Source organism: Salmo salar, chromosome ssa05, assembly GCF_905237065.1.
Source record: "Salmo salar chromosome ssa05, Ssal_v3.1, whole genome shotgun sequence".
Lineage (NCBI taxonomy): Eukaryota > Metazoa > Chordata > Actinopteri > Salmoniformes > Salmonidae > Salmo > Salmo salar.
The window spans coordinates 61,068,478-61,083,203 of NC_059446.1; the positions used below are offsets into that span (position 1 = coordinate 61,068,478).

The following is a 14,726-nucleotide window of genomic DNA, read 5'->3' on the forward strand; positions in this document are numbered from 1 at the left end:
TTATTAACTTATCATTGTGAGCGCAATTTTTTTCAACAACAAAAAAGTCTAAACCCAGGTTGACTGATTGACCCCTCCCCACCCTGAGACCAAGCCCAATGTGCCTCACCTTCATCTTCATCATTAGCAGTCACGGTGATGAGGACGAAGCCCACCTCCTTGTCTTCCTCCACGCTCACCTCATACACCGATTGGGCGAAAGCCGGAGCGTTGTCGTTGACGTCCGTCACAAGGATCCGTACGTAGGCCGTGTCTGTGTGAACCAATGAGAGGGATCTTTACTCAGGACTAACAACCAATCCAGATTGAAGCATGGACCTAGACAGCAACACTAATGTATAGTACTCTGACATCAAATTACATTGGCTTGGTCTATGTGGACCAAAGACATGAATAAAAAGAGAGTACATTACTCTAGGTTTACACCTGGCAAGAGAAACAGAAGCATTAACCATCTAACCTCACACAACACAGCAGTGTAATACCAACAGGGGCAAAAGGGAGAATAATCTGCATTAGCTAGTCATTGCCGTATGAACTCTAGAGGGACCTTGATGGCTTGAACAAACAGTGTGTTGCTACCTATTATGAGAGAGTATGATTCTCAGGAGATTCCCTGTCTGGACAGGTGTGCCCGTGTGTGGACTGCAAACGTGTGTGTATGCATAGTAGTGTATGTATGTGAGATACCCACCAGTGTTGGGCTGGCCCTGCTGTCCAGGCCTGGCTGACTCGGAGCTGTCCTGAGACTGGACCTCTATGAGGTAGGAACCTTTTTGCTCACGGTCAAACGAGGCCCGGGTGTGTATGACCCCAGTGTAGGAGTTAATACTGAAGTACTGAGAGTCTCCACTCTCATCCTTCAAGATTACATAGTTTATCTGTAGACAAAGATCGAAACGTTAATGCAATATCAGGACAAAATGACCTACAATATTGTGTATCTGTTGAATTATTCTCATTTAAATCATAAGAAAATCAAGTGATTATGGGAAATGTAGTCATTCGCAATAGAGTCCGCAGGGGTCCTTCCTCACCATTCCATGGAGGCCTGAGTCGAGGTCCGTAGCAGAAACCTGGGCCACCGATGTTCCGATCTGTGCCCCCTCTGGAACAGTAGCCTCGTAGGTGGAGGACAGGAAGAAGGGAACGTTGTCGTTTACATCTGGAGATAGGAGAGACAGGCCAGAGGTCAGGTGATACAGGCCTTCTATTAAGAGCATGCTAACAGAGGTCCTACCACACCTATTGCTTTGCCCTCAACAATGCTAATGCTAAGTAGAAAAACCCAACTCTTAGGTCACTGACTCTCCAGGTTTTAAGACTACTCTCTAGGTATCCATAAGATGAGGAACATTTGATTTCCCTAAACGCTCCAAAAAGACAATTATTGACAAAGTCAGACAAGAGTACCCTCTTTTCTTTACGCTATTAGAGCTAGATATTTGTGTTCCGGCCTCCTTCACTGGCGCATGTGGTATGAGTCATCGCTAAACAAGCAGTAATTTTAGCTGCTAGTGTTCTCTGTCGCTAGCTGATTACACCTTCCTCCAACAGGCTTCGAGGGACTATATCTTCACTGTCATTACCTTTCAATCTCATCTCTTCCTCCTCTCAGCCTCCCTCCTTCATTAACTGAGCTGGAGCTTGAAGTATTTATGTTGTGTTGGAAAGCCCTTCACTGTTCCCTACTGTTCAAGCCTGCCTGCTGTCCTCTCTCTCTCTTTTCCTCATAAAAACTCAGTTCCTTCCAGCACTGTCATGACCAAAGATGAAAAGGTGTGTATGGCTAAGGTACTGTACATATAATATATGCCATTTAGCAGACACTTTTATCCAAAGAAACTTACAGTCGTGAGTACGTACATTTTACATATGGGTGGTCGTGGGAATTGAACCGACAACCCTGGCGGTGCAAGTGCCATGCTCTACCAACTGAGCTACAGAGGACCACAGTTGTTTCCATAAGTTGCATGCCTCATAGTCTTACAAGAGTAAATGTTTCCAGCGTTCACGACAGTATACACACTGTTAAAATCTTAAAATGCCTCCTACCTGTAACATTGACGTAGACGGTAGTAAAAGAGGCCAGTGGAACAGCAGCTACGTTCTGCACTCTGACCCTTAGTGTGAAGAAGCGCGTGGTCTCATAGTCCAGAGGTTCAGCCACCAGTATGGATGCAGAGCCATCAGCCCTGTTGGGTTTGATGTAGAAGCGGACAGGCATGTTGGTCTCTGGGACCTGCCCCTCCTCAAGGTTATAGGTCACTCTAGGGTCACCCAGTGGTGAGGTGGCCTTGATAGTCTGGAGGAGAGGAAGCAGGATATGACATCATTAGTGATAGGATAGGGAGGTGGATATATATGCAAGTGTATATGAATGTGTGTGTGTGTGTGTGTGTGTGTGTTTATATGAATGTCTGAACAGAGTGAATGTGTGTGTGTGTTTATATGAATGTCTGAACAGAGTGAGTGTGTTCTTTTGTCTGTGCAGGTTCATTTGAGTACCAGTGTGTGTTCCTGAGGTACAACACAGAAAACTAGGAGGAACCTGCTTGGGCATGCTGTAATGTCCAATAGATTTATTTTTATCTTGGAGGAGAATTACTGAAAAAGAACCAATGACTAACAGAAGGAGCTGGCTTTGGCCAAAGCTTCCTAAACATAATTAGCATTATTAGTGAGCGGGCCCATCTAAATCAGCACAAACGTCTCCCTACTGCTGACTCCACTTCAGGAATACATTGGAGACACTTCCAAGCCTAATCCATCAAAGTTCCTATTGAACTGATATTAACACTTTCCAGAGACACTTTCCACTGGAAAATCATCTCCAGACTATCTGGTTCTAAATGAAGGCTGCAGGGTTTTCATAACGCTCCCACTCTCTCTTTTCCAGGAACCGTGGCAGAGAAAACCAACATGACAGGAAATGATACGGGGAAGTATATCGCTGCTGTGCATACCTGGGTACAGAGGGAGCCCATCAATGGGATTTCACAGACATGGTGTCACGCTTATTGATGTCCCCCCCCCCCCTTCCTGTTTATACCAGTATGGAGGTTAGGTGTGAGAACATTCTCTGTCCCTCTCTGTAGGAAACATATGGGGCAGTTGCATGGACGTCATCCTACAATCACAGGGACAACAGGCAGGATTCTAATTGTTCTGAGGACTCCATTATGGGTCACAGCTGCACGCTGTCTGGCACCAAACCCTTTGTTACTTCAAGGGTTCCGCCAAACAAAATCCATAAATGGGAGCATTTATTACATAGATGATAGTATGTTTAAGTGTGTTCAATAATTCATAGTCCTAGCTCTTGTCCAAACATGTCAACATAATGGTCCAAACTATCTACGGACGTGTTCGGACTGCATTTTTCTAATGGCTTGCCTTGAGTATGAATGTGTGAGGAGAGAGGCAAGGCAACCTCTTTAACCAAGGGCAAGGATACTAGTGAACCCTGAGAAATGTTGAAGAGCGGTGTTATTCAGAATCAACTGTGTGTGCCTGACTGTGAATGTGTGTGTTGGTGAATGTGTGTGTTGGTGTGTTCCTGTGCAGTACCCTACAGCAAAATGGTCTGACCTATAAAAGCAGGAAACACGTGGAGCTTTTAAGACCCATGTTCTCTTCGCCACTTGTCCTGCCACAATGCTGTGTATGTGACTGTATGTGTGTGTGCTCTGTGTATGTAACTGTTTGTGTGGCCGTGCGGTGTGTGCGTGTGTGTATACAGACTAGAGCTTTTAAGGCCCACGTTGTCCTTTCCCTGCCACACAGCCACAGAGTCACAACCTTGACAGGGAAGGATTACATTAACCATGGCCGAATGAACCTCACTTCACCACTCATTCTGCTTCGATCCAGCTGAGGCCCTACACATACATATACACGCACACACACACACACACACACACACACACACACACACACACACACACACACACACACACACACACACACACACACATATTAACTCCTAAAATTCACCATATCTACACTAGAGAACAGTATTCTGACATGGCTGTCTACATTTGCAAAACGTCCATTTCGTAAGCATAAGAATGAGAGACTACAGCAGAGAGAGCTATAATGGAATGGTAACCTTTGACTCCATGTCTGGCAAACAAAGGCATTCAATCTTCTCATTGTCTGACTGGGGTGTAACCAGGCACTGTTCTTGGACTCCAACCAACAATGGAAAATTGGAAAATCGAAATGGCACCGGATAGATTTGAACTTTTCAAGTGATTATCTGGACATGCTAGACTGCACTGTGAGCCACTGTCTGACAAAACAATCCTGGAAGTCAGGTTGAAAACTAACAGCACAACAAAAACAAAATAATATTTCATTATCTGTCGAGAAACACCAAAACCCATTGTTACCCATTATGAAATTGCAATAACATAAGAGGAAAAGCATTGGAAGGGAGAACATTGAAAGTAGAATTGTTGTACTATATGTCCATGACTCACTATGCTTGGTTAGAGCCAAAGAGAAAGAAAGAGTCAGGGAGAACACCTGAAGGTAACGCAACAGCGAAAAGCTCTCAGACTTTCCTTTCCGACTCAGTGGAGGAGGGCGCTCTCTCTATCCCTCCAGTAGCGAGCTAGTGCGTTAGCGAGACCCCTAGATGTACAGAGGTGCCCCTGTGGACCCCCAACTTCCCACCCACCTCAGCTTCTCACAAAAAAAGAATTCACTTTTTTGCTTCAAAAGCCTTGTTGTGTTGAAATATTCATGCCAGCATGAGTTTCGCTTAAATAATTAATTTTGATTATCTGCTGAGAAAATACAAAAACTTGTCCAACCTCTTGTATTCCACCTTATTACGCACCGGGCCTCCCCTCCCCGGTTTACGGGGGCAAGCCCTGGAACAGGAGCATGATGGGAATGATACCCCATTATCTCGCCGGCGTGCTAAAGAACAAGGCCCCTTAATTACTTCCTCAAGGTTGCAATTACCGCGTTTGGAAATTCGCTAATTATCGTTCCTTGAGATAATTCCACAATGAGAGGCTTGATATTTAAATTTTTAATTAGGGAGATAGATAGATAGATAGATAGATAGATAGATAGATAGATAGATAGATAGATAGATAGATAGATAGATAGATAGATAGATAGATAGATAGATAGATAGATAGATAGATAGATAGATAGATAGATAGATAGATAGATAGATAGATAGATAGATAGATAGATAGATAGATAGATAGATAGATAGATAGATAGATAGATAGATAGATAGATAGATAGATAGATAGATAGATAGATAGATAGATAGATAGATAGATAGATAGATGGATGAGGCAGGCAAGAGGGAGAGGGAGAGAGAGAAAAAAGAGATAGTAGGGTAGATGAATAGAGGCAGTCGGTAACACAACAAGGCAGCTCAGGGATGCTAATGAATGCATTATACTGTTTAACAAGCCTAATTTGTATTTAGAGTTCTAAGGATGAATTACTGTGAAGGCTCCCAAAGCACAGAACAGATTTTAACAGTCAGTTGCTGCAGTTACTCCACACCAGGGAGTAAATACTGTACTTAGAGTAGAGCGAGAGAGAGATAGAGAGAGAGGAAAAAAACTCCATGTAATTGTTGTGAAGTGCTTTGTTGTTCAAGTTATATTAGTACAGAGAGACATTGTAGAGTGTGAGAGGGAGAGAAAGAGAAAGAGAGAGGGAGAGTGTAGATAAAGACAGCTTGTAAATGAAAAGAGAGAGAGCAGAAGAAAAAAAGAGAACGTGAACAAGTTCTCTGGCTAATAACGATTCTCCACTAACGGTTGGAAGTGTTGAAAGTTTTCTCCATTAAAAGGCCAGTGACTACCATGGTAACTCCTGGCAGCCGTTATCTTGAAAGCTTTTATCGAAGGCAATATTATTTGTCCATCCAATCAGAGGCTGCCGTTAACCACCATTAGTAAACCTATTGAGCCCACCACACTACAGAGACTATAGTGGACCATTACACCAACTTATGGAGCTTCCTGAAAGAGTTTGGAAGAGGGAGGGGGAGAGAGGGGGAGAGAGACAGAGGAGAGAAGAGAGGAAAGATAAAAAGAAGGAAGCAGAGAGCAGAAGAGCACTACCCTTTCATACAGGGCTCGGTGATCTCTAGGGAAAGCACTACCCTTTCATACAGGGCTCGGTGATCTCTAGGGAAAGCACTACCCTTTCATACAGGGCTCGGTGATCTCTAGGGAAAGCACTACCCTTTCATACAGGGCTCGGTGATCTCTAGGGAAAGCACTACCCTTTCATACAGGGCTCGGTGATCTCTAGGGAAAGCACTACCCTTTCATACAGGGCTCGGTGATCTCTAGGGAAAGCACTACCCTTTCATACAGGGCTCGGTGATCTCTAGGGAAAGCACTACCCTTTTATACAGGGCTCGGTGATCTCTTAGGGAAAGCACTACCCTTTCATACAGGGCTCGGTGATCTCTAGGGAAAGCACTACCCTTTCATACAGGGCTCGGTGATCTCTAGGGAAAGCACTACCCTTTCATACAGGGCTCGGTGATCTCTAGGGAAAGCACTACCCTTTCATACAGGGCTCGGTGATCTCTAGGGAAAGCACTACCCTTTCATACAGGGCTCGGTGATCTCTAGGGAAAGCACTACCCTTTCATACAGGGCTCGGTGATCTCTAGGGAAAGTGGTGTGTGTGTTCTTCTTTTAGCTAAGACATACGAGACCACATGCAGAGCCCCATTGGGACCGGCCTCTTTGGCACATGCACAGTCACTGCACAAGAGACAGACGAGACAGTAATAGTTGACCTTTATGGGTTCAATGTGGCCATTAATAAAGTTGTCATGAATGGTACCAACTAGGCCATAATGCATCCATGAACAACATTATAAAGGGCTCATAAGCTTGACCATAAGATGTCAACATGCATCCAACATTTACTAGAATCATCTTCCATAGTTTCATGTTCATAAGAAAGTGCTCAAGACCATCTGAATTCAATAAGTCAACAATTGACAAGAAACTCAATTTCTCTCATTTCAGTTCAGAGGTGCCTAGCATGTCCTCTCAATGGCACAATGCAAAAAGCCTAAAGCTGAGGCGGCACGGACTTAGCTCTAATGAGAAATCATCTCATTACACATCAATGGTGTCTGGGGGGCTAAGCGGATCAGAGACGTAGCCTAGCTTAGCCTAGCCTAGCGTAGCATTAGCTTCACTGCTGTCAAGCTAAATGGCTGGCCTTGAGCATGTTTTGGTGTAGAGAAAGGGTCGCGTTCGTGTTCAGTCGTCAACCTTTCACCTGCTTCATATTCCTTGTGTATTGCAGTGGGTGACTTCTAGTATGTATGTGTGTTTAGCACATCAAAGATTTGTGTCAGATCTATCTTTGACAGGCTGCACCCCCCAATGAATAAGCCCAGGGTATGTAAGCAACAAGGCACTCTCCTCATGCTCCATCACTCCACTTCAAAAAGAGATGGACCCAAAAACAACCCCCACACATCCTCAACAACAAAAAAGAGGCCTGAGGAGGAAAGTGCGTTGACAGCGCTGATGAGACAAAAGCACCCATCCTACTGGCTCTCCACGGGAGGAGGGCCTCATTGATATGGAGATTTCTCCCCGCATCCGTGTCTCTCATCCCCGGCAACAATGTAATTAACAGATCATATTAGCCCTGCTAAATTTAAAACAACAATCTACATAGCCGCAATAATGCCGCCTCGGTGGCGGAACGAACCAACGAAGAGGAGAGGAAGGGGGTGGAAGTGGGGAAAAAAAAGAGTTTTGGCCATCGACCAACCGGTTCCAGAGAGGGGTTCAAGAAAGACATGGAGAGACAGAGAGAGAAAGAGAGAGAGAGAAAGACAGAGAGAGAGAAAGACAGAGAGAGAGAGATAAGGAGAGAAAGACTGAGAGGGAGACCTGAAGGTCATCTGGCTATCGACCAACAGGTTCCAGAGAGAGAAACTGTGAAATAGAGAGAATGAGAGAATGTGACACAGCCTTTACTCTTTTCCAATTCCACGGAACAACCACTTTGAAGGAGACGTCTGTGTTAAAATATGTAAAGAGCCTCTAGTGGATTAGAGTGGCATCTCTCTCTCTCTCTCTCTCCCTCTCCCTCTCCCTCCCTCTCTCTTTCTCCTAGTGAAGCAAGCTGAGCTGTCAGGAGATGAATACAGTAATTAAGCGTTTCTTTCTGTTGCACGGTCCGAGGCAATAAGAGACCATTGTAGAGTCTTAACAGGGTGTATAATTTTATCTCCTTTCCTCTCCTCGCTCCCTTTGTCTCCCGTGTCGACACTGACACAGATACTGGGTGGCTCGTTGCGTTTCTGCCATCTCCTGCCATAGAGGGATAAATTCTAATTCGGTGTTGTCAAAAAAAGGGGCCCGGGAGCATATTTAAAAACAGGTTATCAAAAACGACAAGCGAAGCAAAGCGAGTGAATGAACATGATTTTGGCGAAAGTAGCGTCAATACGTCCTCCGCCCTCTCCTTTTCAAAAACGGACTCACTACTATTAAAGGAAACACTATCAGGGGAAATCTTCTAACATTACATTTAACATTTGTAGCATACTTTTGAATCGTGTGCAAAATGAAGACGGGCATGGATGGAAGCAGGGGTAAGATGGAAGAGGAGAAGCACTGGGAGGGAGGCGGCGGGGGTAAGATGGAAGAGGAGAAGCACTGGGAGGGAGGCGGCGGGGGTAAGATGGAAGAGGAGAAGCACTGGGAGGGAGGCGGCGGGGGTAAGATGGAAGAGGAGAAGCACTGGGAGGGAGGCGGCGGGGGTAAGATGGAAGAGGAGAAGCACTGGGAGGGAGGCGGCGGGGGTAAGATGGAAGAGGAGAAGCACTGGGAGGGAGGCGGCGGGGGGTAAGATGGAAGAGGAGAAGCACTGGGAGGGAGGCGGCGGGGGTAAGATGGAAGAGGAGAAGCACTGGGAGGGAGGCGGCGGGGGTAAGATGGAAGAGGAGAAGCACTGGGAGGGAGGCGGCGGGGGTAAAGTGGGATGTTTCAGTTTCGTCAGGTGAACTGTAGCAGGGTTGTGAACTCGCCTCGGCAGAAAGGTTTCTAAGTACCCTGCTAAACATGCTGATGGTTGGGGAAAGTGAAGTGCGTTTTCTACTACCGCTCCTCAAGGCTCTCTTTCCTGATGAATAGGCGGGACGCACGGATGGGAATAGTCTCAGAAGAACCACTTTCCCCTCCGACAGGGAGTAAGGTCCTAGAGATGTTGATGCCAGTCTGTCTGGAGGCACTAATAGTAGCCTAGTCACCACTATATTGGCAAGCTGCTGATGTGGTGGGGAATTCCTTTTGAGGGGTCTTTATTATCTTGGTCAGTTGGAAAGAGATTAGGCTATCATTTTGGAGCATTCCCCCAAGTTGCAGTTGGTAGAGCATTGAACCATCTCTACCACAACCACTACTACCAGAAACCTATGTATAGTTGTGATTGACCTTATATCATAGTGTCAGTAGACACCATCTCTCCTGGTTAAGGAACAGGTCACTATGAGGTCCACTCACCACTATCTTGGCGTCGCGAACTCTGTTCTCGGGCACGGTGACCCAGTACTCTAGCTGCTGCCACTGGGGCGGCTGGTTGTGCACGTTGGTGATGATGACTGTCAGCTCCACAGAGCTGCTCCTGTTGCCACCGTCCGTGGCCACGATCTGCTGGCTGATCCTCGACGTCTTGACGACAAATAGAAGAGAGGAAGGAGGGGTGATACGGAGGTTAGACATGGAAAGCATATGGAGCTGAACAAAACCCATGGCTGACCCCCCCCCCCCTCTTGGAAGGTCTTTATCTCTGTCTACATCAGTTTGTTCCAATCCACTAAGTAACAGATCAGATGCATCATATTTACAATCTTATCCACTTAGTCCGTGTCATGACCTTCCAGTGACCTCCTCCTCTAAACCACCACCTTCCTACTGTCTACAGAAGACTGCTCTGATGTCGTTCATCCTTACATCACGCCAGAGATACAGAGAGAGAGACAGAACGAGAAACAGAGAGAGGGAGAGAGACAGGGAGGGGGGAGAGAGAGAACGAGAAACAGAGAGAGGGAGAGAGACAGGGAGGGAGAGAGACAGGGAGGGAGAGAGAGAGAACGAGCAATGAGAGAGGAGACATTCCAACTGACATGACGGTTTTCAGATAAATGATTCTCTGCGAGGGGAGTGTGAAAGCTTTGTTAAACAGATCCTTGCTAAGGAGAAGAGCGCGATGAGAGAAAGGGCTGACATTTAAAGTGGAGGAATATTCAACATTATTTATATGGGACATTAACTGGGAGACTTCACAAGTCCATTGTGTGACAGGGTGAAGATGGGGTCACTCCCTCCACATCTTCATTTGACTTTGGGAGGTTGTTGGATTTGGAGAACAAAGAGGGTGGCTTTTCTATGACACACACATGCACACATGCAAATACACACACAAATCCAGGCACAAACCCAGGCACAAACCCAGGCACAAACCTAGGCACATTATAAATATATACATAACATGCAGACATGCACACAGAGTCAGGGAGAAATAGGGACAAAAGAGGGTGGGGAATGAAGAGAGTAGGGAAAAGGAGACTGGTTGTGGTTGTCTCTGTCCTGACAGGGTGGATAACTCTACCTGACGTGTGCTAGGTCTCTGCTGAGCGATGTTCTCTGACACACACACTCACTCAAACAGTGAGAGTGCGGGGGGGGCATCAGACACAAGGACGGGAGTAAGGAAGAAAGAAGGAAACCAACAGGTCCATCACGATAACCCCCCCCAAACCTCAGCGGTCCTGTCAAACCTCAGCGGTCCTGTCAAACCTCAGCGGTCCTGTCAAACCTCAGCGGTCCTGTCAAACCTCAGCGGTCCAGTCAAACCTCAGCGGTCCAGTCAAACCTCAGCGGTCCTGTCAAACCTCAGCGGTCCTGTCAAACCTCAGCGGTCCTGTCAAACCTCAGCGGTCCTGTCAAACCTCAGCGGTCCAGTCAAACCTCAGCGGTCCTGTCAAACCTCAGCGGTCCAGTCAAACCTCAGCGGTCCAGTCAAACCTCAGCGGTCCAGTCAAACCTCAGCGGTCCTGTCAAACCTCATCTGTGTCAACTCAAGATGGAGCCCAGACTTAAGAGCTAAAAGGTGTCGGATGTGAATCAGGCATGAATATTTCACTAGTTGGTACGGGTCACCTAGAACCTAACCTCAAGCCTCCCACCTTCCCCCCTCTTTCTTACCCTCTCCCCCTCTCCTTCTCAGCTGTAGCAGAATGGGGGAGGGAGAGAGAGAGAGAGAGCGAGAGAGAGAGAGAGAGAGAGAAAGAAAGAGAGAGCGAGAGAGAGAGAGAGAGAGATTCTAACAACGTAAGACCTACAATGGCAACATAGCTCTACCCGACATATGTCACAGTTGATATCAATCTTATGGCCAAATTCACCAGAGTTACTATTGATTCCATACATACAGTTGAAGTCGGAAGTTTACATACACTTAGGTTGGAGTCATTAAAACTCGTTTTTCAACCACTCCACAAATTTCTTGTTAACAAGCTATAGTTTTTAGCAAATTGGTTAGGACATCTACTTTGTGCATGACACAAGTCATTTTTCCAACAATTGTTTACAGACAAATTATTTTACTTATAATTCGCTGTATCACAATTCCAGTGGGTCAGAAGTTGACTGTGCCTTTATACAGCTTGGAAAATTCCAGAAAATTATGTCATGGCTTTAGAAGCTTCTGATAGGCTAATTGACATCATTTGAGTCAATTGGAGGTGTACCTGTGGATGAATTTCAAGGCCTACCTTCAAACTCAGTGCCTCTTTGCTTGGCATCATGGGAAAATCAAAAGGAATCAGCCAAGACCGCAGGAAAAAAATTGTAGACCTCCACAAGTCTGGTTCATCTTTGGGAGCATTTTCCAAATGCCTGAAGGTACCACGTTCATCTGTACAAACAATAGTACGCAAGTATAAACACCATGGGACCACGCAGCCGTCATACCGCTCAGGAAGGAGACGCGTTCTGTCTCCTAGAGATGAACGTACTTTGGTGCGAAAAGTGCAAATCAATCCCAGAACAACAGCAAAGGACATTGTGAAGATGCTGGAGGAAACAAAAATATCTATATCCACAATAAAACTATTCCTATATCGACATAACCTGAAAGGCAGCTCACTGCTCCAAAACCGTGATAAAAAGCCAGACTACAGTTTGCAACTGCACATGGGGACAATGATCGTACTTTTTGGAGAAATGTCCTCTGGTCTGATGAAACAAAAATAGAACAGTTTGGCCATAATGACCATCGTTACGTTTGGAGTGAAGCACGGGGGTGGCAGCATCATGTTGTGGGGGTGCTTTGCTGCAGGAGGGACTGGTGCATTTCACAAAATAGATGGCATCATGAGGTAGAAAAATGATGTGGATATATTGAAGCAACATCTCAAGACATCAGTCAGGAAGTTAAAGCTTGGTCGCAAATGGGTCTTCCAAATGGACAATGACCCCAAGCATACTTCCAAAGTTGTGGCAAAATGGCTTAAGGACAACAAAGTCAAGGTATTGGAGTGGCCATCACAAAGCCCTGACCTCAATCCTATAGAACGTTTGTGGGCAGAACTGAAAAAGCGTGTGAGAGCAAGGAGGTCTACAAACCTGACTCAGTTACACCAGCTCTGTCAGGAGGAATGGGACAAAATTAATCAAACTTATTGTGGGAAGCTTGTGGAAGGCTACCCGAGATGTTTGACCAAAGTTAAACAATTTAAAAGGCAATGCTACCAAATACTAATTAAGTGTATGTAAACTTCTGACCCACTGGGAATGTGATGAAAGAAATAAAAGCTGAAATAAATCATTCTCTCTACTATTATTCTGACATTTCACATTCTTAAAATAAAGTGGTGATCCTAACTGGTCTAAGACAGAGAATTTTTACTAAGATTAAATGTGAGGAATTGTGAAAAACGGAGTTTAAATGGCTAAGGTGTATGTACATTTCCGACTTCAACTGTAAAATCTTACAGAGGATATTCACTTTTAAACAATGGCACACAATGAACAGTTGTAGGCCTACATACAGTATGATAAGCTGTGAATACTGACAAACAGTTAAGCTAGCAAACTGTAATGACTAACCACATCAAATACAAGAATACATGAAGAGAATACAGCGAGAGAGACCAGGAAGCAGAAGACGTAGAGAATGAAGGAAAACCAGAAAACAAGAGAGCGCACGAGAGCGATGAGGAAGACAGCGAAAACAATAGAAAGAGAGCTCAGCGTCGACAAACCCTACAAATATAATGTTACTGCACGGTGTCAACTCCCCTCTGTCTGGAGGGAGACAGCCAAACGTCGGAAATAAACGTGCACGAACACACACACGCATCCACACAGACACACGTAAATATATTTATGCATGTGTGAATACAATGCTTCCTCAGGCTGTGGGTAAGATACATAGTGCTATATATACACATATAATACACACATATAGAGCTGGGCATTGTTGTTATTACAGACCTTGCCATGTTTAATATGCATGCACAGAGGGAGGTAGGGAGAGTGTGCAGCAGTCTCAGTGGATGATATCAGGCCAGTGGGAAGGATAGGTGTATAGTGTATACACACACACACACACACACACACACACACACACACACACACACACACACACACACACACACACACACACACACACACACACACACACACACACACACACACACACACACACACACACACGGGGGAGTGCAGGAGGCTGTAAAAACACCTGTACTGGACCAGCGGGTTGAGGATTCCCCTGCAGTGCATAGAGAAGAGGAGAAGGTAGGAGAAGACACAAACACACACCTGTGAGATGGGGTGGTTGACGTACACCCAGCCTGTGCTAGGGTTGATGTGCAGGTAGGCCGGCTGCTGACGGGACAGAGAGTAGGCGATAGCTGCGTTACTCCCCTGGTCATCATCGTGGGCCGCTGCTCGCAGGAAGCTAGTCCCCACCGGCGTGTCCTCGCGCAGGAAGTCTGCCACATGAAGGGTTAACACATCAACATCGCCGCAGACAACAAACAACATCAACAAGAGCAATAACAACAACAGTGGTGGCAATTTCCGGCTGAACCACGCATTTCAGTCACAGAGACCAGAAATAAATGCGTGTCCTAGAAACATTTCAGTCTCCCTGTTAAATAGTTAATAAGCCACTCCAACATTCTTGTTCTAATGTGATAAAAGGGATTCTGACATGGGGCTTATCAACACACATATTTGCACACATGGTAAACAAACACGGACTCCGGAGAGCAGGGAGGCGTCGACGTTTTCATCAGTCTTAAAAGCTTTCCAGGATTAACTGTGATTTAATACATACATCAGCATATGGTTGATTGGGACTTCAGGGGGGCTGCTAAGTCTTACCTTTCACAATATTGCTTTACCTTGAAAACTGTTAAGACAACACAGAAGCTACAAACTAGTGTCATTGGACTGGGATAAGAGGACATTGGGTCCTTGAGCTGTTGGACATTGCTGAGCAAGCACAGTTTTGACTTGACCTTTGACCTTAAACTACTCTTGGCACAACAAGGTGAGGGAGGGAACTCTCACATGAACGGACAAATCCCTGGTACCCTGGCCTTAAACATGATTTTAAGGGGGACGGGTTGAACTAATTTCCTCTGTTGTGCTTTAGAATGGAATAACATTTTAATTCCTGGT

The 14,726-nt window shown here is 45.6% G+C and overlaps 1 protein-coding gene across 1 annotated transcript in view; it reads right to left on the minus strand.

The window, feature by feature from the left end:
- Nucleotides 1-14,726, minus strand: part of si:dkey-22o22.2 (neural-cadherin) — a 112,433-nt gene that overhangs the window by 23,801 nt on the left and 73,906 nt on the right. The window contains exons 11-16 of the mRNA XM_014200922.2: nucleotides 13,860-14,032; nucleotides 9,534-9,701; nucleotides 2,056-2,305; nucleotides 1,038-1,165; nucleotides 695-881; nucleotides 110-253 (exon numbers count right to left, since the gene is read on the minus strand). Of these exons, the coding sequence (XP_014056397.2) occupies nucleotides 110-253; nucleotides 695-881; nucleotides 1,038-1,165; nucleotides 2,056-2,305; nucleotides 9,534-9,701; nucleotides 13,860-14,032 (1,050 nt within the window). The remainder of the gene's footprint in view (nucleotides 1-109; nucleotides 254-694; nucleotides 882-1,037; nucleotides 1,166-2,055; nucleotides 2,306-9,533; nucleotides 9,702-13,859; nucleotides 14,033-14,726) is intronic.